The 22,069-nt window shown below is 32.4% G+C and overlaps 3 protein-coding genes across 3 annotated transcripts; 2 read left to right on the top strand and 1 right to left on the bottom strand.

Moving 5' to 3' along the window:
• Positions 1–790: 790 nt before the first annotated feature.
• LOC105168378 (Lojap-related protein) lies at positions 791–4,189 on the top strand. Its single transcript, XM_011088439.3, has 4 exons — positions 791–1,367; positions 2,268–2,355; positions 3,501–3,598; positions 3,769–4,189. Exons 1-4 carry the CDS (start codon positions 1,044–1,046, stop codon positions 3,838–3,840), a joined length of 582 nt encoding a protein of 193 aa, XP_011086741.1. The 5' UTR covers positions 791–1,043; the 3' UTR covers positions 3,841–4,189.
• A 407-nt stretch (positions 4,190–4,596) lies between these two features.
• On the bottom strand, positions 4,597–10,767 carry LOC105168673 (uncharacterized). Its single transcript, XM_020696366.2, is given in 5 exon segments — positions 4,597–5,383; positions 5,480–5,988; positions 9,362–9,560; positions 9,562–10,095; positions 10,186–10,767. Coding segments are annotated over 5 exon segments (2,541 nt in total). The 5' UTR covers positions 10,747–10,767; the 3' UTR covers positions 4,597–4,645.
• A 4,025-nt stretch (positions 10,768–14,792) lies between these two features.
• LOC105168376 (NAD(P)-binding Rossmann-fold superfamily protein) lies at positions 14,793–20,176 on the top strand. Its single transcript, XM_011088437.3, has 11 exons — positions 14,793–15,117; positions 15,791–15,933; positions 16,392–16,445; positions 17,124–17,204; positions 17,287–17,332; positions 17,413–17,507; positions 17,593–17,625; positions 18,672–18,806; positions 18,914–19,007; positions 19,509–19,591; positions 19,814–20,176. Exons 1-11 carry the CDS (start codon positions 14,958–14,960, stop codon positions 19,844–19,846), a joined length of 957 nt encoding a protein of 318 aa, XP_011086739.1. The 5' UTR covers positions 14,793–14,957; the 3' UTR covers positions 19,847–20,176.
• The last annotated feature ends 1,893 nt before the right edge of the window (positions 20,177–22,069 follow it).

Genomic DNA, 22,069 nt, shown 5'->3' with positions numbered 1-22,069 from the left:
ATTTGTATGAGTTAATAAGATATTTTAAATAAATTTAAAAAAACATTGTTTTAGTGATTTTTTTTTTTCAAAATGTGATTATTGCATTTTTAGGAAGTGAAGTTAATGCCAAAAATCTTTTCAAAACGTACCTATTATAAAATACAATTTTTAGATGAAATTTCATCTTATAATATATATGCGGTGAGGTTGATATCATTATATTGTTTCATTCGTAAGTATAAAATTATTGCATGAAAACGTTATATAAGGGGTAAAAATAGAAATTGATGCGATTGATTTTGCTAATTTCAGTATTTTTCATCTAAATTTATAACAAAAGAGGATTTTGGTGTAAACAATGGATTTTCGAAGGGGTATAAGTGTAATTTTAAAAAACTTATTTGGTGGAAAACGTAATTTCATACTTTCAGAGAGGATTTAAATGTAATTAATACTTTGTAATTTTATCAATAAGTTGTAGAAAATTGGTACGAAACTCCTTATAATTTTTAACTTAAATCAACTTAATTTAAATAGATAAAATTAAGTCTTATATAATAGAGGGTTTAATATTTTTAGCATTTGCTTTACGAAATTTTTAAAATTATTAAAAATTAAAAAACTCGTCATATTTAGTCATATGCTTTACGTGATTTCAAAATGTTCTAAAATTTTGAAAACTCGACACTGTGACTTCCATAAATCTCGTAAAACAGAGAACAAAATATATTAAAAATTTAAAATTATTTTAAAAATTCTAAAAAATAAACAAATAAAAATCTTGACCCATATTTTATGAGATTAAAAATACAATTTTTTTATTTAAATAATTAAAAAACAAAAACTATAAAATAAAAATAATCTTAACAGGTTATTTTCAACAATAATATGATAATTGCTTATTTTAAGCGCTTGCAAGCGCTAATAGATAATCCAAGCCCAGACCCGTATACAAATATGGTTTATTGGACCATCCGAATCCCGTTATAAAACAATCCAACCATTCGACCCTATCATAGCAAAACCCCTACAAACAGCGATCGGAGAGCGGCGGCGATAACATGTGGTCAGCTTTACGCAGCCGAGCTCTATCCTCTTCATCTTCACCCATCAGTCCCCAGTGGAAAACCCTTCTTGCGTCTTCGTCTTCGTCGTCGATTTTGGCTCGCGTGTTCACCTCATCCGCAGTTAGCATTAACGAGACCGGGAAAAGCAAAGAGCTTTTGAGCTTGGCGGAGGTTGAGAAGATACTGAACGACGTCGGAGCTGATGATGTGCGAGTTATTCCAACTCCCAAAGACTGTGAGTTCACGGATTACATGGTCATTGCCACTGGTAGATCTCCATGGCACGTGCGCAACATCTCTCAAGCCCTAATTTACAAGGCAGGTTCGTTTTCCTAGCTCAATTTGTGCGTGCATCTGTGATATCAATGATATTGTGTTGTAAAGATTGGTTTCTATCTGCTCAGATAATAGGAAAGTACGTGGTTGTGCGGTAGAGATTGAAACAATTTGTAGTTTTTTGGATGGTGGCGTGCAGATGGATTTAGATGTTGATTTCACATCTTGTAAACGAAAATGTAGTTTATACCTTTAGAATGATATTTGTGATGTTATTGTGTTTCAGATGTTAAACTTTGCTTTGAAACGGCAAGGATATTTCCCCCTTCTTTTCGATTCCCAATTTCTAGTTTCAGACACAATCTTAGCTATGCAAAGGCTTGCTCAAATTTATTTGGCATATGACAGAATTTCCTTTTTGAATAAATGTTCGTCTTTTATCATGGCATGATTTAGTAGCGTATGTATTAGAAATTCATTATTCTAGTGTTATATTGTACCTAAAAGGAGTCAAGATTAGCACTTGTGACATCATACATGTTGGTTTTCTCACTCATGTTTGACACACCAAACTTTATTGAACAAATGAATAGGCAATGTACAAGATATTAAGCTAACTTGTTGTTAGACTACTTTGTAGGGTTTCCTTTTATTTATCGAGTAATATTTTGGGTCAAGGCTGCTGATTCTATTGGTGTTTTTCCATGATCAACTGTCCAACAAGAATGGAAGACAATTAACCTCAATTCTAATAATGTGTCTTTTTCTGGTTCCTGGGGGTTCCAGGTATCAGTTACTGTGAAGATCTTCGTTTATTCTTTAATTCTTTATCGAAGAGAAAAAGGCTGTGCTCGGCACTGCATACTTGTTATTTTAGCGAATTGATTCGCACGGACGACAGTAAGTTTGAATTTGACATGTTTTTTTGGTTCAAATGAGCAGGTTAAGCAAAAGCAGAAAGGAGCAAAGAGAATGTTACTGCCTTCTGTGGTAGGGCAAGAGGGAGGGAAGTGGATTGTCATTGACTCTGGTATAGTTTTTCTCTTTTAAACTTTATCGTCTTTATTTTGCTCTTGTAAACAATCAGTCAGCATTTTTTTTTTGGGATCAGTGCACTTAAGATTGTATAATTTCTGCAAATAATGCTGCTTCTTTTAGCTTTAGAACATAAATAATTTTGAGGTCCTGAATGTGTTATTTTTGTGTTTAGCGATCGAATACTCGCTTTGAACTTGCTCAAAAGATTTGTGACAAGCAAAATATTTCCATTCAACTAATATTTTATTGTTTTAGCACACCAAGGGGATTTCAGACATTTTGAAACTTGGAAGGACTTGCAGAGATAAAAGGACAAGAATGGATTAAATTTTATCTGAAAATCTTTTGAGTTCAAAAAGGAAGAGGCATGAATGGAAGTTGAAATGTTTTTCAGGAATAGGAAGTTGGTTATTGCTTAATGGAAGGGTGTAAACAAGCCGATTAGTGGAGCTAAATGATGGGATTTTTCGCCCTTGGTTGCACATTTGCCAGATCTATTATGAGCTGAGCTCTGAATATTTTTCTTTTTCTTTCATTCGCAACCCAGCTAGTTGGGATGGCCTCTCCCATGTTGAACTGAATATATATTCACACAACATAAAAGGAAAAGAGAAGATTACTTTCTTTGATGAGTTGAAGGTCTCAAAGTCCTTTGCTTTGACTGTAGCTTCTTTCTGTGGTAGCAAGTAGAACTTGAAAGATTGTGGTCAACACCATATGCATTAGCCAAGACATATTGATAGAGAAGTAGGGGAAATTATACCGTTTCAACACAATCTCGTGCATTTTCTAAGTTCTTTGATGCTTCTCGGTGTAAGCGTTAAAAGACATTAAAGGGGCTTAAAGAAGAGAATGCATAACAAAATACATTTGGTGATCTCTGAAATAGTGGTTATGTATCTACCGGTAGTGCTCCTTTGGCTATTGTGTTCATTTCACTACATCCTTGCTTTTGGAACTCAATAGTATGGATAAAAATGAATGAATAAAGAACAAGATAGGTCGCAAATATATCATTTGAAAGGGATACTTCTGAATAAGGATATGTAGGCACCTTAGTCTATAATATAATATTCTTCACCATAAGCATCACACAGGGAACCTTTGGCAGAAACTGAAAGTCAAGTCTCATGACAGGTACGCTGATTGTGCACGCGGTTGATGAGAAGGCAAGAGCTTATTACAACTTTGAGGGTCTTTGGACCACAAACATATCAAACATAGAACGCACTCAGGTAAACTACCTGTTAACATTTCTAATATTAAAAAGCAAGAGAAGCACAGAATATTAATCCTTCCTGTATAAAAAAGGTCTGGCATTTGAAAATTCAAACTTTGAGAGTCAGCTTCTTAATGCTACTTGAGGTGCCCATCATTGAATGTGCACTATCTGACATATATGCAGGATTTGGAGCAAGCATTTGTTAAGATTCGTCGGAAGAATAACTCCAAGAAACCTTCACAAGCACATGCATAGTCTAGGCCTCAGTAAACAAAGCCATCTTCACTCCAGTAAATGGTGCAGAGCTTGCGAGGATTTGTTCAGTGTTTTCTGTAGTTGACGTTTGAAATTGTGACCCATTGTGTAGCTGAGGATTGCTGAATTGCAAACGTTCACTGTTTGCTTCCTCTGGCACCCTGGAAAATTTTGTCAGCGATGAAGGAAACCCATGTTGTCTACTTCTGTTACAACAGACTTGAAATAAATAGTCAACACCTTCTCCCCTGTATGGTCTGCAAACTCTAAAAACTGTTCTTGTCAGGTTGATAACAAATGTCCTTACAAGTACAACTTTTCTTAAATAACCGAATAATTACGTGGTGAACGTGAAGGGGCTTTCTTTACTTTTAATACTTTAATTTGTTAGGCCATTGGAAAAATTAGCTTGAGTTATAGTTTGAGTATCATGTTTAACTAGAGAGAGTAGTGTATCTAAATGTTGAAACAATCACGATCGTTTTAAAATACTAGCAGCTTGTGATTTTACCTGTCAAAGAAAGGCGTATAGGATCATCATAGGCATGATTTCCTTCATAATTCATGGATTAAACAGGTTCCTGTATAGCTGTTTGTTGGTATTCTGAACTAAACGTTTCTCGCAGTGAGAAACATTAGGCAAATTCAGAAATAGCACTGAACGATACTCTACAGCACTGACAAAATTCCATGGAAACCTATCTAACATGCAGCTGCAGGTGGATGCATGTAACTAGCACACATTTCATGATTACATGGATCAGTTATTCTGTTGGCAAGTGTTTCTATAAGATGATGATAACAGTTAATTTTTATGAATGTAACTCAAAACAGAATATATTGTCTGAATTATTGTAAGGGTGAAAAGGAGGATTGCAGCAACGACAGAAATAGCAACCCAGGGACTTCTGAAATAAGTACGGACTAGTTCAGCTCGCCACTGGTGCAGTCTCTTTCTAAAGCGGTTTCTCAGCCTTTGACTAACCACCCTGTACACAGTGTCTAAACTGCTTTCAGGATCAATAATAACGTCCCTTCCGAGCAAGTTGAACATTTCAGCAACATCTTCATCATTACTGAGGTTATTGATGATGATGCCACATGAACGTAGCAGGCTAACGTCTTGGGAACCTTTGATGAGGCTGGTCAAGAAAAACATGTACGAGCTAACCTCATTGCCAGCACCTACATGAAATCGTTCAAAGGCTATTAGATTGAGAAGTATTGATTTGGTTGTAGTGTCCACAATAATCTCCGGAAGCCTAAGGGTGTTTTGATGGAAAGAGATGTCCCTGAGGCTACGTGTTTTACTCCTGTTAAGCCTAATGCCTGTGTCGAGAAGCTCCGAGGCTGAAGGAAATCTTGTTATTTCAGCTGTATCATGCCAGTATCCTCGTTGCCTCAGGCGACGTTGCCTGATCCTGGGTGCCGTAAGAAGGCTCTTCCGGTATATATCTAATATGTGCAGGCATCTGCCAACTTGCCAAGCATGTCCACCAGAGTGAAAGAACTTGAGAACAAGCTTATTCAAATAGTCATCTGGCTGAAGGATACAAACAGATAAAAGGAAGTATTTGGATATGTACAAATAAATCAGGAAATCAGAAAGGGTAAATGCACAGAGACGGAACCAACTAACCTGAGGAGCTCCTTTCTCAACCTCAACGAGCTTGGTGAGGACCAGGAGGGGCACCTGATTCTCAAGCAACAGCATGTCCCATCTAAGAAAGGGGAGAATGTAGAGCATTCCGTGGTTACTGAATATAGGATCATTGGGAGCATAATCCACGAACGTAGTAGGTCTCCGCAATATTTCAAGAATGAAACAGCCATCAACAATCATCAACTTCAAGAAGCTGCTGGTGTCCTCTAACCACATGGGTTCGAGTTGATCATACTGGTCTTTCAAATCTTGCACCACTTCGCCCAGAGCGTTTGCATAGCGTTCGAGCGCAACACCTGACCTCATCATGAAGTGAAGGAACGCTCGATGCTTGTGCTCCTCCATCGGTTCCAAGTGCTGCAAATTGTGGTGGTAAGGACCAAGGGATACTACTTGAGGCTTGTATGCCTTCTTGTCTAGGTCAGTCACATGAGCCGGTAGCATGTAGATAGATTGTTTTCTCCACTTCTCCACTTCTTCCGGGACTGCCAGCAATTTGCCAAGCTCTTCATTAACTCTAACGATCCAATCCTCCATTTCTGTTCTCTACCTGGTTTCTTGGTTCACCAAGTGCTGGTAAGTGGTAAAGGAAGCTATATATATAATAATTAGTGTAAATTACAACTGCGTCCCTTGAGGTTTGGCATAATTATATATGAATACCTCACATTGTTGAAAAAATTACAAATACCCCCCTTAAATGAAAATAATTATGTAGCCCGTAGATAGTGAAATGAACATTATTATTTTACTTTTGTTGAATTTTTTTTTAAAAAAATAAAAATATTTGAAATATATAAAAAATTTTGAAGGTGGGTAAAAAATAAATAATTTAGAAGGAATATTAATTCATTGAAAAAGTTATAAATATTTATAAAATTATTATTTATTATTTAAACAATTCACCACAAAAATTTGATGAAAACATGATAGAATGGGCTTATTGTTAGATGGTCATTAAAATTAGGAGAGTATTTGTAATTTTTCAAACATCGAGGAGTTATTTGTAATTATCAAATATTAAGGGAGATGGTTCTAATTTACCCTAATAATAAAGCTTAAACCTGCCCCTCTAGCAGATTCTATACCTTGCTTGTTCTTGAACTAGATGTTGCATGCTATTGCCAGCTCAAGATTGGATTTAGTTTTCTATTGCAATTTATGTTGCATCTTCTATTCTATTTTACATATACATGTCACGTATATAAAAGATACATCACCAATTTTATTTATGCACTTAGTGTGTATATGTGAAATGAGAAATGACAGATACAATACGAATTGCAATAGAAAATCCAATCCGACAACATCATTGGTCATGCTTATGATTCCACATTCCTCTCTTAAGATGATGGGAAGTTTGTTGGTGCTACTGTTGCATCTGCAACTACAACCATATTCATGGAAATTCTTATCTGGATTAGATTCGATATAACCAAATGAATCATTGAGTAAATGTAATGTATTTGTTATGTGATTAGTCACTTTTTTTAAACTGTATACTAATCAAACGATAAGTATACCATATTTATCATATAATTAGTTTAGATTTGATCGAATCGAGTTCGAATTAGAATTTTCCTATATTCATACGTCACGAGCCTGTGTCATTTATATTGAACTATCTTTGTTATGCTGAAGTTTAGTTTGGCTCTACTTTGCATAATTAATTATTAGATAATTAATTTTTGAATAATTAGTTTTAGAAAAAAGTGAATGTGGGATTCGGATCTACAATTTTTTCGTTGATTATGCAAATGTAGATTGTAGTCAAATTTATAAAATTAATTACCTTTTTAAAGGATAGTAATTAAGTGAAAAATATTGGGGTGGGATTAAAAACTTCAAAACTGTAGCTTTTATACAAATATGGATTTAATCCCAAAAAAGTAACAAAAACTCACCTGTTGGAAGTTAAGAGAATATAGAAAGAGTCCATTTTGTCCCAAACAACAATCGATAATCAAGAAAAAGGAATAAGAGAGATAAAGCAAAAGTAAAATTAGAGAGAGAGAGAGGGAGAGGACAAAAGCAAAAAAGATCATATGAAACATGAAAGGAAATGACATAGAGAAAAAAGTATATTAATATTATCACAGTGTTTGGAGTTATTTTCAGCCTATCTTATTTTATTTTATAGAGATAAAAAGAAAAAAATAAAAATAATAGATATATTTTGAAAATACTGTATATATTTAAATTTATTTTTAGAGATAATATAAAATAAGTATTGCATGTTTGATTTTATTTTTTAAAAGGTAAAATTCATTATTCGTTGTTAAATCATATCCCCTTTAATATTTAGATTTTTGTATATATAATTTATTTGTAGGTGGGTTGAGTTGTGTGTATTATTATAATATTATGTGTGTAAACGATTAATTTATTAATTTTTTTTCTTAATAACTTCTTTGCAGAATATTAATTTTCCATTAAATAAATGAATAAAATTGTCATTTATTAAAATTTAATTGAAACGCATTAAAGTAAAAATCTTTTTTTTTTCAAGTAAAAAGCGATAAAATTTATTAAATAAAACCACAATCTGAACTAGAGGTGGCAGATGAGTCAAGCCGGCTCGCGAAGCTGAGCTCGACTCGAGCTCGAGCTCAATTGTTTCTATTTTCTATTTTTAAATATATATTTTTATTTTTAGATTTTTTATATATTTAATTTTATATCTAGTATTTGATTAATTTTATAATCAAAATCGACCATATATTATAATTATTAATCAATATCATACATTTTATTTTAGATAATAATAAATTATGGTACTTTTATTTATACATTTAATCTTTATACAAAAATAAATTTAACCAACAATTTAGTAAATTATGATATTTTTTTGTAATTAAAATTATTATTTAATATGACACATATATATAAACTTTATATTATATTTTAATATATATTTGTATTACGTTATACTTTTTTTTTAAATTGACAAGTAATACACTTATAATTTTTTTATCTATTTTTTAGTTTTATATTTACATCAGGATACATTATGCGTTATGCAATATATTTTATTATTTATAAATTTATGTCAAAATTTAGTGATTCCTATGAATTAATCTAAAAATAAAAATAATGATAATAATAGTGATGGTTGAACAATTTTAATTATTATTTTATTATGTATATAATGAGATCAAAAAATTTAATCAACAATTACGATATCTTAAAATTTGAGCACCCGATTTACACCAAATTTAAAAATATATAAGACCGGGTCATTAGATCATATAAATGGTTTGATTTCAAACCACATGACCTGATTTTACGATACACCGACTTGAATGATTATTCTTATGTTTCGAGTATGATATCTTGACATCCGTATATCCATTAAGTTTAAAACTTTACCAAGTGTATTTTTCTGTAAGTTTGATCATATATAACGGTTTGACTGAATTTTGATGGTTCGATTAACCCATGTTGTTTAACAATGTAAGATGATAATTACATTAATGTAATACTAACATTTATAAATATATAAATTTACTGCAGATTGTGAAAATATATTAATTTCAAAATTATAAGATATTTTTATGTATTTCAATTGCATTATTTCAGTAAATGTTGCGGAGCTCGCGAGGATTTGTTCAGTGTTTTCTCTAGTTGACATTTGAAATTGTGACCCATTGTGTAGCTGAGGATTGCTAAATTGCAAAGGTTCACTGTTTGCTTCCTCCAGTAGCATAATGTACCTTTAGATACATTATGGCAACCTGGAAAATTTTGTCAATACAATGAAGGAAACCCATGTTGTTGTCTACTTCTGTTACAAATATGATTACATGAATCAGTTTTTCTGTTGGCAAGTGTTTCTATAAGATGGTGATAACAGTTATTTTTTATGAATGTAACTCAAAAAAGAATATATGGTCTGAATCATTGTAAGGATGAAAAGGAGGATTGCAGCAACGACAGAAATAGCAGCCCAGGGACTTCTGAAATAAGTACGGACTAGTTCAGCTCGCCACTGGTACAGTCTCTTTCTGAAGCGGTTTCTCACCATTTGACAAACCACCCTGTACACTCTGTCTAATTAAACTGTTTTCAGGATCAACAATAATATCCCTTCCGAGCAAGTTGAAAATTTCAGCAACATCTTCATCATTACCGAGGTTATTCCTGATGATGCCACATGAACTTAGCAGGCTAACGTCTTGGGAACCTTTGATGAGGCTGGTCAAGAAAAACATGTATGAGCTAACCTCATTGCCAGCACCTACATGAAATCGTTCAAAGGCTATTAGATTGAGAAGTATTGATTTGGTTGTAGTGTCCACAATAATCTCCGGAAGCCTAAGGGTGTTTTGATGGAATGAGATGTCCCTGAGGCTATGTGTTTTACTCCTGTTAAGCCTAATGCCTGTGTCGAGAAGCTCCGAGGCTGAGGGAAATGTTGTTTCAGCTGTATTATTCCAGTGTATTGGATGCCTCCGGCGACGTTGCCTGATCCTGGGTGCCGTAACAAGGCTCTTCCGGTATATATCTAATATGTGCAGGCATCTGCCAACTTGCCAAGCATGTCCACCAGAGTGAAAGAAGTTGAGAACAAGCTTATTCAAATATTCATCTGGCTGAAGGATACAAAGGAAGTAGCATTTGGATATGTACAAATAAATCAGGAAATCAGAAAAGGTAAATGCACAGATACGGAACCGACTAACCTGAGGAGCTCCTTTCTCAACCTCAATGAGCTTGGTGAGGACCAGGAGGGGCACCTGATTCTCAAGCAACAGCATGTCCCATCTAAGAAAGGGCAGAATATAGAGCATTCCGTGGTTACTGAATATAGGATCATTGGGAGCATAATCCTTGAACGTAGTAGGTCTCCGCAATATTTCAAGAATGAAACAGCCATCAACAATCATCAACTTCAAGAAGCTGCTGGTGTCCTCTAACCACATGGGTTTGAGTTGATCATACTGGTCTTTCAAATCTTGCACCACTTCCTCCAGAGCGTTTGCATAGTGTTGGAGCGCAACACCTGACCTCCTCATGAAGTGAAGGAACGCTCGTTGCTTGTGCTCCTCCATCGGTTCCAAGTGCTGCAAATTGTGGTGGTAAGGACCAAGGGATACTACTCGAGGCTTGTAGGCCTCCTTGTCTAGGTCAGTCACATGAGCCGGTAGCATGTAGATAGATTGTCTTCTCCACTTCTGCTCTTCTAGCGGGATTGCCTCCATTTTGCCAAGCTCTTCATTAACTCTAACGACCCAATCCTCCATTTCTGTTCTCTACCTGATTTCTTAATTGGTTCACCAAGTGCTGGTAAGTGGTAAAGGAAGATATATATAATAATAATAATTATAATAATAATAACAATAATAATAATTGTAAATTACAACTGCCTCCTCTGAGATATGTCATAATTGTATATGAATACCCTTTATTGTTTGAAAAATTACAAATACCCCTCAAATGGAAAGTAATTATGTAGTTTCTAGATGATGAAGTGAACATTACTATTTTATCTTTAGTTGAATTTTTTTTTAAAAAATAAAAAAATATATTTGAAAAATGTGAAAAAAAAAATTGAAGGTGGGTAAAATAAATAATTTAAAAGGAATATTAGTTCATAAAAATATTTAAAAAAGTTATAAATACATATAAAATTATAATTTATTATTTAAAAGGGAGTTTTGGTTAGCTTATCACAAAAATTTGATGAAAACCTAACAGAATGGACTTGTTGGTGGAGGTTAAAACTAGGGGGTATTTATAATTTTTCAAACAATGAGAAATTATTTATAATTATGTAAAATTTTAGGGGAGTTGATTGTAATTTACCCTAATAATAAAGCTTCAACTTGCCCCGCTAGCAGATTCTATACCTTGCTTGTTCTTGAACTAGATGTTGCATGCTATTGCCTGCTGAAGACCGGATTTGATTTTCTATTGCAATTCATGTTGTGTCTTCTATTCTGTTTTATATATACGTGTTATGTATGTAAATGTTACATCATTAGTTTTATCTACACACGTGGTATGTATATGTGAAACGAAATAAAAAATACAAATATGAAATTACCATAAAAAATTCCATCCGAAAACATAATTGGTCATGCTTATGATTCCACATCCCTCTCTTAAGATGATGATAAGTTTCTTAGTGCTACTGCTGGATTTGAAACTACAATCATATTAATAGAAAATTCTTATCTGAATTAGATTTAATTGAACCAAACGAATCATAAAATAAGTGTACCGCATTTACTATGTGATTGATCACTTTTTTTTAAACTGTACACTAATCAAACGACAAATATACTACACTTATCATATAATTAGTTTAGGTTTGACGGAATTGTATCCGGACTAGAATTTTTCTATATTCATACATCACCAGCCCGTGTCATTTATAGTGAATTATCTTTGTTATGCTGAAATTTAGATAATTGATTTTCGAATAATTAGTTTTAGAAAAAGTGGTAATTATTAGATAATTGATTTTCGAGAGAGAGAGAGAGGAGAGGTGAGAAAGCAAAAGTAATAGATTTGAGTGAGAGAAGAGAGAGAAAGCGAAAGTGAAAAAATTGAGGGAGAGAGAGAGAGAGAGAACAAAAGCAAAAAAGTGAGAGAGATTGGAGAAAATGTCATGTGAAACACGAAAGGAAATGACAGAGAGAAAAAAATATATTAATATTCTCATAGTGTTTGGAGTTATTTTCAACGTATTTTATTTTAGTTTGTAGAAAAAATAAAAATAAGTAGATATATTTTGAAAATATTGTGTATATTTGAATTTTTTTTAGATATAATATAAAATAAGCGTGGCATGTTTGATTTTATTTTTTGAGTCATCACCCTTTTATATATATATTTAGATTTTTGTTTGGAGGTGGGTTGAGTTGTGTGTATTATTATAATATTATGTGTGTAACAACTACTTTATTAATTCTTTTCTTAATAACTTTTTTGCAGAATAATAATTTTCCATTAAATAAATAAATAAAATTGTCATTTATTAAAATTTATTTGAAACGCATTCAAGTAAAAATCTTATTTTTTTTCAAGTAATAAGTGATAAAGTTTATTAAATAAAACCACAATTCGAACTAGGGGTGGCAGATGAGTCGAGCCCGAGCTCAATTGTTTCTGTTTTCTATTTTTTTATATATATTTTTATTTTCAGATTTTTTATATATTTAATATTTGATTAATTTTATAATCTAAATTGATCATATATTATAATTATTAATCAATATCATATATTTTATTTTGGATAATAATAAATTATGGTACTTTTATTTATACATTTAATTTTTATGCAAAAATAAATTTAATCAACAACTTAGTAAATTATAATATTTTTTGTAATTAAATTATTATTTAATATGACATATATAAACTTTATGTTATATTTTAATATATATTTGTATTACATTATACTTTTTTTAAGTTGATATTTGTATTACATTATACTTTTTTTAAATTGACGAGTAATACACTTATGATTTTTTATCTATTTTTGAGTTTTATATTTATATGAAGATTATACTATGCATTATGCAATATATTTTATTATTTATAAATTTATGTCAAAATTTAGTGATTTTTACGAATTAATCTAAAAATAATGATAATGATAATAATAGTGATGGTTGAACAATTTTAATTATTATTTTATTATATACATAATGAGATCAAAAAATTTAATCAATAATTACGATATCTTAAAATTTGGGCACCCGATTCACACCATATTTAAATATATATAAGACCGTGTCCATTAGATCATATAAATGGTTTGATTTAAAATCACATGGCATGATTTTACGATACACCGACTTGAATGATTATTCTTATGTTCCGATTATGATATCTTGACATCCGTATATCCAATAAGTCTAAAACTTTACCAAGTGTATTTTTCTGTAAGTTTGATCATATCTAACGGTCTGATTAACCCATGTTGTTTAATAATGTAAAATGATAATTACATCAATGTAATACTAACATTTATAAATATATAGATTTACTGCAGATTGTGAATATATATTAATCTCAACTATAAAATATTTTTATGTATTTCAATTGTATTATTTCAGATAATTGATACTTTTCTATAACTTTAAACTGTTGAATATGATTTTTTTTTGTATATTTTACTAATTATATTACTACTAAACTATTCAGTAGTTTATATTTATACAATTAATTAGAATTTTATACTATATTTTGGTATATTTATAATATAGTATACATTATACAATCTATTTTATTACTTATAAATTTATATAAAAAATTGGTAATTTCCATAATTTAATAATAATAATAATAAATTAAAAAAAATTCAGTTCGAGCTCGTCAGATTGAGCTTGAGCTCAGCATATAGGAGCTCGAGCTCGAAATTACAGAATCGAGTTCGAGCTCGAGCTCGATAAAAATGATCGAGTTCGATTTGTTGCCACCCCTATGAAAAATAATATGATATGTCCAAACTAAGGCTGGTACATGTGAGTCTTTTTCTTGTTGAAATGGATCCTTCAATCTCATCTTGTATGCCTTGCCTCAAACCGGATGAAAAATAAAAAACCCGCATAAATTTCGGTCAAGAAAAAGGAGAAAAGAATAAACTTTGCCACAATTATAAGATATACATATCTTCGTTTTTCCTATTTTATAGAGTAATTTTCTTAGTCGTTTCCGCTTTAGTAACCAAAAGTCCTAAAGAAAAATGCACTGCAAATATGATTTTTTAATCCGAGTAACACTTGTTCAAATCATGATTAGTGTTTGAGGGTTCTACACTTTGGGCATAAAATAACTCGATTTTCAAGAAAAATGAGAAAAATTAATTTAATTTAGTGAATAATAAAAAACTATCAGTGAATTTGAGAAGATCAAGTGGAAATCGAGCTAGAAATCCTTTCGGGAAAGAATGAAAGTTGAAAAAAAAAAAAAAAAGAGAGGATGAAGCACAAATTGTTAAAAAAATGATTAGATTGAGGACTAATATTGTCAAACTCAATGATTTGAGGACCAAAACATAATAAGTGGTTAAGTTTAGGAACTAAAATCTTAATTCTTTTTAACTTTTTCCTATCATTTTTTCTTCACGTGCACTCATTTCTGTGTCAATTCACATATCAAATCTTAATGGGAGGGATCAAAATTTTTAAAAAGTATCAGTTTAAGGACTAATATTATCAAATCTAAAAATTTAGGGATCAAAACAAATAAGTGGTTAAGTATGGGGATCAAAATGATAATTGTCCCAAATTCCCAACCACACGACCAAACAAAACCTTGTGCTAATCGCCAAACACTGCGGAATTTACAAAGCTCTATAGCCTCTTTACTCAGACTGTTGTACCTATACTTCTCACCTGTATTTTTTGTATATAACTAAACCCCTCTTTGTATTTGTGTTTATTCCTCAGTGGCGACTCTCGGTTCTGCTCGTTTCCTTCTCCGCCCCGCAATATTCACCAGAATGGCAGCCGCCTCCGCCGCTGGATCCGCCGTTGTTGCTCTTAATTCCGCTGGGATCTCTCACCGCAAGTTCGCCAGTGTCAGGCAGGTTGCGTTGCCGGTGAAGCTTCCGGGCTCGATTAATTTGCAATGCAGACCCATGGGATCCGTTTCTTCTTCAGGTATGAGAGTTTGGATTCGGTGCTTTGGTGATTGGTGCTAGGGGGATAGGGTGAATTAGATCCGATCAACAAGTTTTTTTCAAGAATTGGTGCGCAACTCTGTGGGTGACTAGTTTCTGTGCTCCTTTGTTTGAACCGCCTAGTTGGGCAATTATTGTTCCTGTTTTAAGTACTGCCATTTTAGGGCTGGACAAGTAATATACGTAGGCGTTATTCCATTTGGTGGTACAATTATTTTTGAGATGAGAAACCAGATTCTTTGAGGTATTTTTTCGATTTGATTTGTACGGAAGAATTAATATAATGGGATTGTTTAATAATTATGATCTCATGGAGCAATACAATACAAATAGGTGGTATTAGGAAAGCCATGTTTAGAAGACAGTGTTGGATTATCTCATGAGGCTTTGTTTGTTTTTTTGCTATGTGGAAAACAAATAAAACATCTTGAAAGCATTGTTCTTTCGTTTATCTTACACTAATACAAAACACAAAATCAAACATATTAATTTTTTTTAAAAAAAAAGATACACACAGCACACAGACACAAATATGTTTATTTTCTCTCTTTATTCTCAAAAATAAAGAAAGACAACTTAAAAGTGGAACCAAACAGCGCCAAATATTTTGTCATTATTGTGCTGGCATTTCTTTAATTGGTCCGTATGTGCAGGCATAAAAGCCCAGGTGGCCACCGTTGAACAAGTGAGTACTGAGGCAGCACAGAAAGTAGAAGCTCCAGTTGTTGTTGTTACTGGAGCCTCCAGAGGAATTGGGAAAGCTGTTGCTCTGGCTCTGGGAAGAGCTGGTTGCAAGGTTGGGTCTCTACTTTGCTTCCAATAAGATTTTGTTTAAGATGTTCACCTTTTCTAATATGTATTACCTTGCCTTTATGTTTCTGCAATTGAACTTCACATGGCAGCTGTTGACTGAGTAGCAATGAAGTGCCATATATATGATGACTGTTTGATTACTGATTTACTGTATGAAATTACTTTCTGAAACATTCTTAAGGAACTCTGGGTCCCTTCTTTCTTTTTTCTTCGTCCGGTTGCTGAACTCTTTTGCACTTTCGTGATTCCTTGTAAACGATAAAATTTTGAACACACGTCATTATCATCCATATACTCCTGTTTGCTCTCAGCTAGACGTGAGTCAGTGCCCATGGAATCCTGCATGCTGCTGTACCATATATTAATTGCTGGAACGGGATTTGTTCACTGGGGCTTCTTTCTGATTACCCCTTTCAAACTGATTTACATGATCTTTTCCAGGTTTTGGTTAATTATGCAAGGTCGTCAAAGGAGGCAGAAGAGGTTTGCAAAGAGGTAAATAACAAACTACCTCTATCTAAGCTATTTCTTATTGAAGATGGTCTTTTTTAGTCCTTTGGTCCTTCAGATAATTTTTTCCCCTTCCCCTCTCACTAACTCCACTGTTCTCTCCACACTCTCTCCAATTTCTACATGCCCTTCTCTCACAAACATCTTTCGCCTCTCCAACTTTGATTTTTCTGATTGTCACTTTTATATATTTTGTCTTCATTTGTTAAAATTCCATAGATGCATAAAGTAAAAGCTGTTGTAAGAAATAAATAGAATCTTTTTATAGTGTTTCAACAATCACACAACGATCTGAGCGTGTGCCACCAACCCTTTGTAAATGCATTCTGGTGCATGTTGGAACTGTATTTTGATATAGATTGTGTTGATTCTTGCACCTATCTTTTCCCCTAAGTTCGTGTGGAACCCACAAAGTAAAAATTTGTCACCTGGATACGGGATTTTATTTGTCTAATTCAGGTGGTGCTTAACCTTAGAGATTATGATATGTGCTTCTGTATGCTGTCAATCAGTGCAAAACTACAGTATAATGAAGTTGAAGTGAAAATCTATAACTTATGCAGTCATGTTATCGGGATTAGGAGTAAATTTGTACTTAGTTATACCCAATTTTGTTGCTTTAGTGTAAAATTGAAAGTCATTGTTGATTGCTATTTCTTGCAGATAGAGGCATCTGGTGGACAGGCTCTTACTTTTGGTGGAGATGTTTCCAAAGAAGCAGATGTTGAATCCATGATAAAAACCGTGAGAGAGTTCTCCAATCATTGTTCTTTCTTAACTTTATGCTGAATAAATCATTATCAACATGTGGTGTTGATGTCTGCAGGCAATTGATGCATGGGGAACTATTGATGTTTTGATCAACAATGCAGGTATGCAAAAGGTCGACCTTCATTGGTTGCAAACTGTTTTGGGGTTATTTTTTTCCTCTAAAAGTTTGAGAAAAATTCAGGAATTACAAGGGATGGTTTGTTGATGAGAATGAAGATGTCTCAATGGCAGGAGGTCATTGATCTAAACCTTACTGGCGTGTTCCTATGCACACAGGTCAATTTCTGAAGGAGCTCCTATATTTGCAGATGTTAACTCTTACATTCATTTAAATAAGTTCTGAGATTTGTTTTCTCTGCAGGCAGCTGCTAAAATAATGATGAAGAAGAGAAAGGTATCACCGTTCTGTATCTCTTTGATTTAACCTCAGTTAGGTAGTGTTTACAACAGCTTTTAGCTTCAAAAGAGCACTTTTGGAGTGTTTGTGTATGTTGTGTCTGCTCCTTTTTTTTTTTTTAAAAAAAAAGGCAGTGTAGCATTTTTGTAAATAAACTCAACTTTGTTTTCGACTATTTTACCCTCATTATAATAATTTTTATTTAGATTTATTTTTCAAATTTCCACATGTAAACTAGATATTGGGATTTTCAAATAGTTTAGAATTAACGCTTTCAGAAATTTAATATTTTAGAATTTTTTACTTACTACATTATCTGATACTATTCTATATTATAGGAAAAAATATCAATTAAGTTGCTATGATTAACTAATGAGATATGTTTTCCAGTCATGCAAGTTTACTTAGTGTACTAATGAAACAATAATATAATTCGGTGTGAGCATTATTTAAATAAACTTTATGTTTATAGTATTAAATATCTTAATAATATCAATGGCAACTATCTGTCAATAAATTAAATCTGAAATATAGTAATTAAAAAAATATTTTTTTTTTTTATATTAGTAAATGACAAGTGCAAATGTAAGCAAAAATAAGTATCTTTTTAACACATGAGACAATGTTTCTCATGTTTTTACGAACACTAGTGACTAGCTACTTTTAATTCTGCTACACCTTTCAGCTTTTTCTACAGTAATCACTTCTCTTGAAGTAGAAGTTTTCTCAAAAACTCCTTAGTTTGCTAGTTGGTTTGGTCACATTCAAGAGCTTATGTTTTGATAATTTTCTCTTTGTTCTGTCTGCATATCCATATTGATATGGCCTTTTCCTTTTCTGAGTGGGTGAACAATGAATGTAAATTGCAGTTGACAGCTAGCTTTTTATTTTATGCATTTGAGAAATTGAACAGGATTATGTGACTATTTGATCTTCCTATTTTAAGAATTAGAAAGAATTTCTTACATTACGGTTTATGTAGACTATTTGGGATCTTTGTTTTTGGTTTTAAGACTAATAGAAGTTGGCCGTTGATTTGGCAGGGAAGGATAATAAACATTGCATCTGTTGTTGGTCTTGTGGGCAATGTCGGCCAAGCCAATTATAGTGCTGCAAAAGCAGGGGTAATTGGACTCACGAAGACAGTTGCCAAGGAATATGCAAGCAGAAATATAACTGTGAGTTTGCTGGAATTATTTATTTTATCCAGTGATACATGTCGATGGTAGATCAGCCTGCATTAGCATGTGCAAATTTTGGACTGAAAGGTGGCTTATATTGACAGGTAAATGCTGTTGCTCCTGGATTCATTGCATCTGATATGACTGCTAAGCTCGGGGCGGACTTTGAGAAAAAGATATTGGAGGCCATCCCATTGGGTTAGTTATTTCTATTTTAATCTAAATCGGTTTTGTCCATTTCGATACTCCTTAGTTTAAAACACAAGAAAAGATGGGACTGCTTCTAAACAGTTATTCTTGGCTTTCTTTCTCAATGTCATGCATCTCCATTTTCATCTTAAGTCCTAACCAATTGATCTTTACCAGCATGACACGAATTACTTTTCTTGATAATGCACTTTCTTGGCCTCTTTGAACAAGTTCATGAAATCCATGATGTTTTTGTTTTTATCATTGTTTCACTTACATGGTGCTGTATTTGACTTAAAGATGTCAGCTTAATTTAGTGAATCTTTCAAAAGGATTACAGTGGTCCAGTACCGACATTAATCTGCATAATCGAGTTTCTGTGCTAATAAATAATCCTTTCAACGTCCTGTTATCTGGCAAAGAATCCATTGTTCTTAATTACATTGGAATATTCAAGTCCTTTGGAATTTTTTTTAATTTATACTTACTGCTTTGCTATATCAAATCCAGCAAGGTACGGTCAACCAGAAGAAGTTGCCGGGTTGGTTGAATTCTTGGCCCTTAATTCTGCTGCTGGTTACATCACTGGACAGGTTTATAACACATTTACTTTCTCCTCTCTCATTCTTGTCATTACTCACCTCGCTTACCTTCAAGAAGCTATATGCCCCATTAGTAGAGCGACTTTCATTTACCTTTCAACTCTTTACTACCTCTAGCCAACTCCATATGCATTTCGTAGCATCATGCAGTTCGCTCTTTTTTCGCTATTAGAATTTTCAGTTACTCATTTTTAACTTTCTTTAATCTCACAGGTATTAACCATTGATGGAGGTATGGTCATGTAAAAGCCCTCTGTTAAATTATCCTTTATGTTTCACTGCGGGTCTAGATTTCCTTCTCCATGTGAGTGGTGTTTCCGGCCAACTCCACCTGCTTGTATGCATTTGTATCAAGTTTTGCCAATTGAAATAATGCAGTAACAGTTCGATTTCATATGATAGATGCCAAATGCTGAGTTCATTGTAGCAATTTCTTTGTCTAATCAGTTTGTAAGTTAACAAAAACGAACAGAACTATGAATTGGCAGTAGGAAGATCGATGACAGCAACTTTCCAATCTTGTTCTTTTCTGAATATTGTCCGTGTTATGAATAGCTAGTGCTCAATCTTGTTATATACTGCGAACAAATTAGAGTTCTTCACGTCGACCCCATATTTATGGGTTGAACCTGACTTATTTCATATAAATTGCTGATTCTTGATTACTGTTTACATCTATTCTATATTAGGGCAAAATGTTAGAACCTTGAAGCATCATCATACTAGAGAAAAAGATTAGCTTATGTTGTCTTTTCTGCACTATGGGGTGATGATCACTTGACCTTGACATGTGAGGCCTCTACAAGTACAATTACGATAAAACAAGTTGCTGACTTGACACTACTGTGTTTCCCATGCTATGTTGTCACTGGACTGATAAATAAATAGTCAGAAATTGGTACCACAGATGTAGATATTTTCAATGTGAAATTAAGTTTGGATATTGGTGAGTATTTTAAAATTACTGAATACAAATATCCAACTTAGAAATGGTGTGAATTGAGAGGGTGTTTGCAATAACTTTTGCTCTTGTGATAGGAATACGTTGTAAAAGGTTGTAAAGTAATAAAAGTTGGGAGCTGAAAGTGTTTGAAAATAAAAGTTTGGGTACATGTAAGCATATACAAACACCCCTGAGCCAACAATGGTCAATTGTTAGTGGGATCAGCATTCGACCTTATTATTTCAGATTTGATTACAAGAGTTTGGAGGGTTCAAAGTTTAACTATTTTAATTATGGTCTTATGGTGCATACCTTTTAGGTTTTAGCCATGAAACTCAAATTAAATCCGTTAAATTACACTGCTGGAATGATTGGTCCACTTAATTAAGTTAAACACAAACCCTTAATCCATGTTAAAAATTCAACAATGGCTGCCTCCAACTCTTTTCATCAACAAATTGATAATTGATCTTATCGTCATATGATCTTATCGTATGATTTCATATGATTTCAACAATGTATTTAAAAAGTATTTAAAAAGTAAATTATCGTATTTCAACGTAAATTATCGTATTTAAAAAGTAAATAAATTAAAAAGTATTTAAAAAGTAAAAAGTATTTCAACAAATTCAACAATGATCTCATATGATTTTATCAATAATGTATTTAAAAAGTAAATTGATCTTATCGTCATATGCCACGACTATCATGATAATAATTATCGTAATCATTAATCCAATTTGATAATTATTAAAAAAGTAGATAATAATAATTTATTCATCAATAAAAATATAAACTTAAATTCTTAAGGTCAGTGGATATGATTTCCTCTAAAAATAGTGCAATAATAGGATGTGGCGCATGGAAGGATGCGATGAAAGCTGACTTGTGAATTAGTCTCAATAATTACTATGAATGTAATTGATTATTGGAATAATTACATTCTCATTTCTTAAAATTTGATATAATTATACGTAGATTTTCTTACGATTTGAATAATTATATTTAATATTCTTGAGATTTACTTTCGTCTAACAAATGAGTCCCTCCGTTAGTTAAACTTCTTGAATTTGCTAATATTAACAAAAAAATTTGAAAAAAATTTCTATATTTACTTCCAATTGACATATTATTGATTTATTGTAAGTCAAAAAAATATTTTTATGACTAAATTACCTTGATATGTCTTCAGATGTTAATAAATGTGAGAAGGTTTATCTTCACCTTTATAAGAATAATTTAGTTTGAAAAAAATTATTTGATCTGCAATAAGCTAGTAATAAATCAATCAAGGAAAATTATTAATTTTATTTATTTTTTTCTTACTATGAGCAAATTTAATGAATTTTGAGTAGCAAAGAAACTTATTTATTAAAAAGAAATAAACTTTATAAATGCTAAATGTAATTTTTAAAATTACAAAAAAATTATATATAATTACACCAACTTCCCAGAAGAGATTGCAATTATCCCTTGATTATTTCTTTGTATAAAACTAAGTAGTTGCAAAATTCCTACCTTTTTTA

Source organism: Sesamum indicum, linkage group LG8 (genome assembly GCF_026168435.1).
Source record: "Sesamum indicum cultivar Baizhima isolate 11 linkage group LG8, ASM2616843v1, whole genome shotgun sequence".
Lineage (NCBI taxonomy): Eukaryota > Viridiplantae > Streptophyta > Magnoliopsida > Lamiales > Pedaliaceae > Sesamum > Sesamum indicum.
Note: the sequence above shows the minus strand (reverse complement) of the source record. Positions and strands in the feature narration are given on the sequence as shown.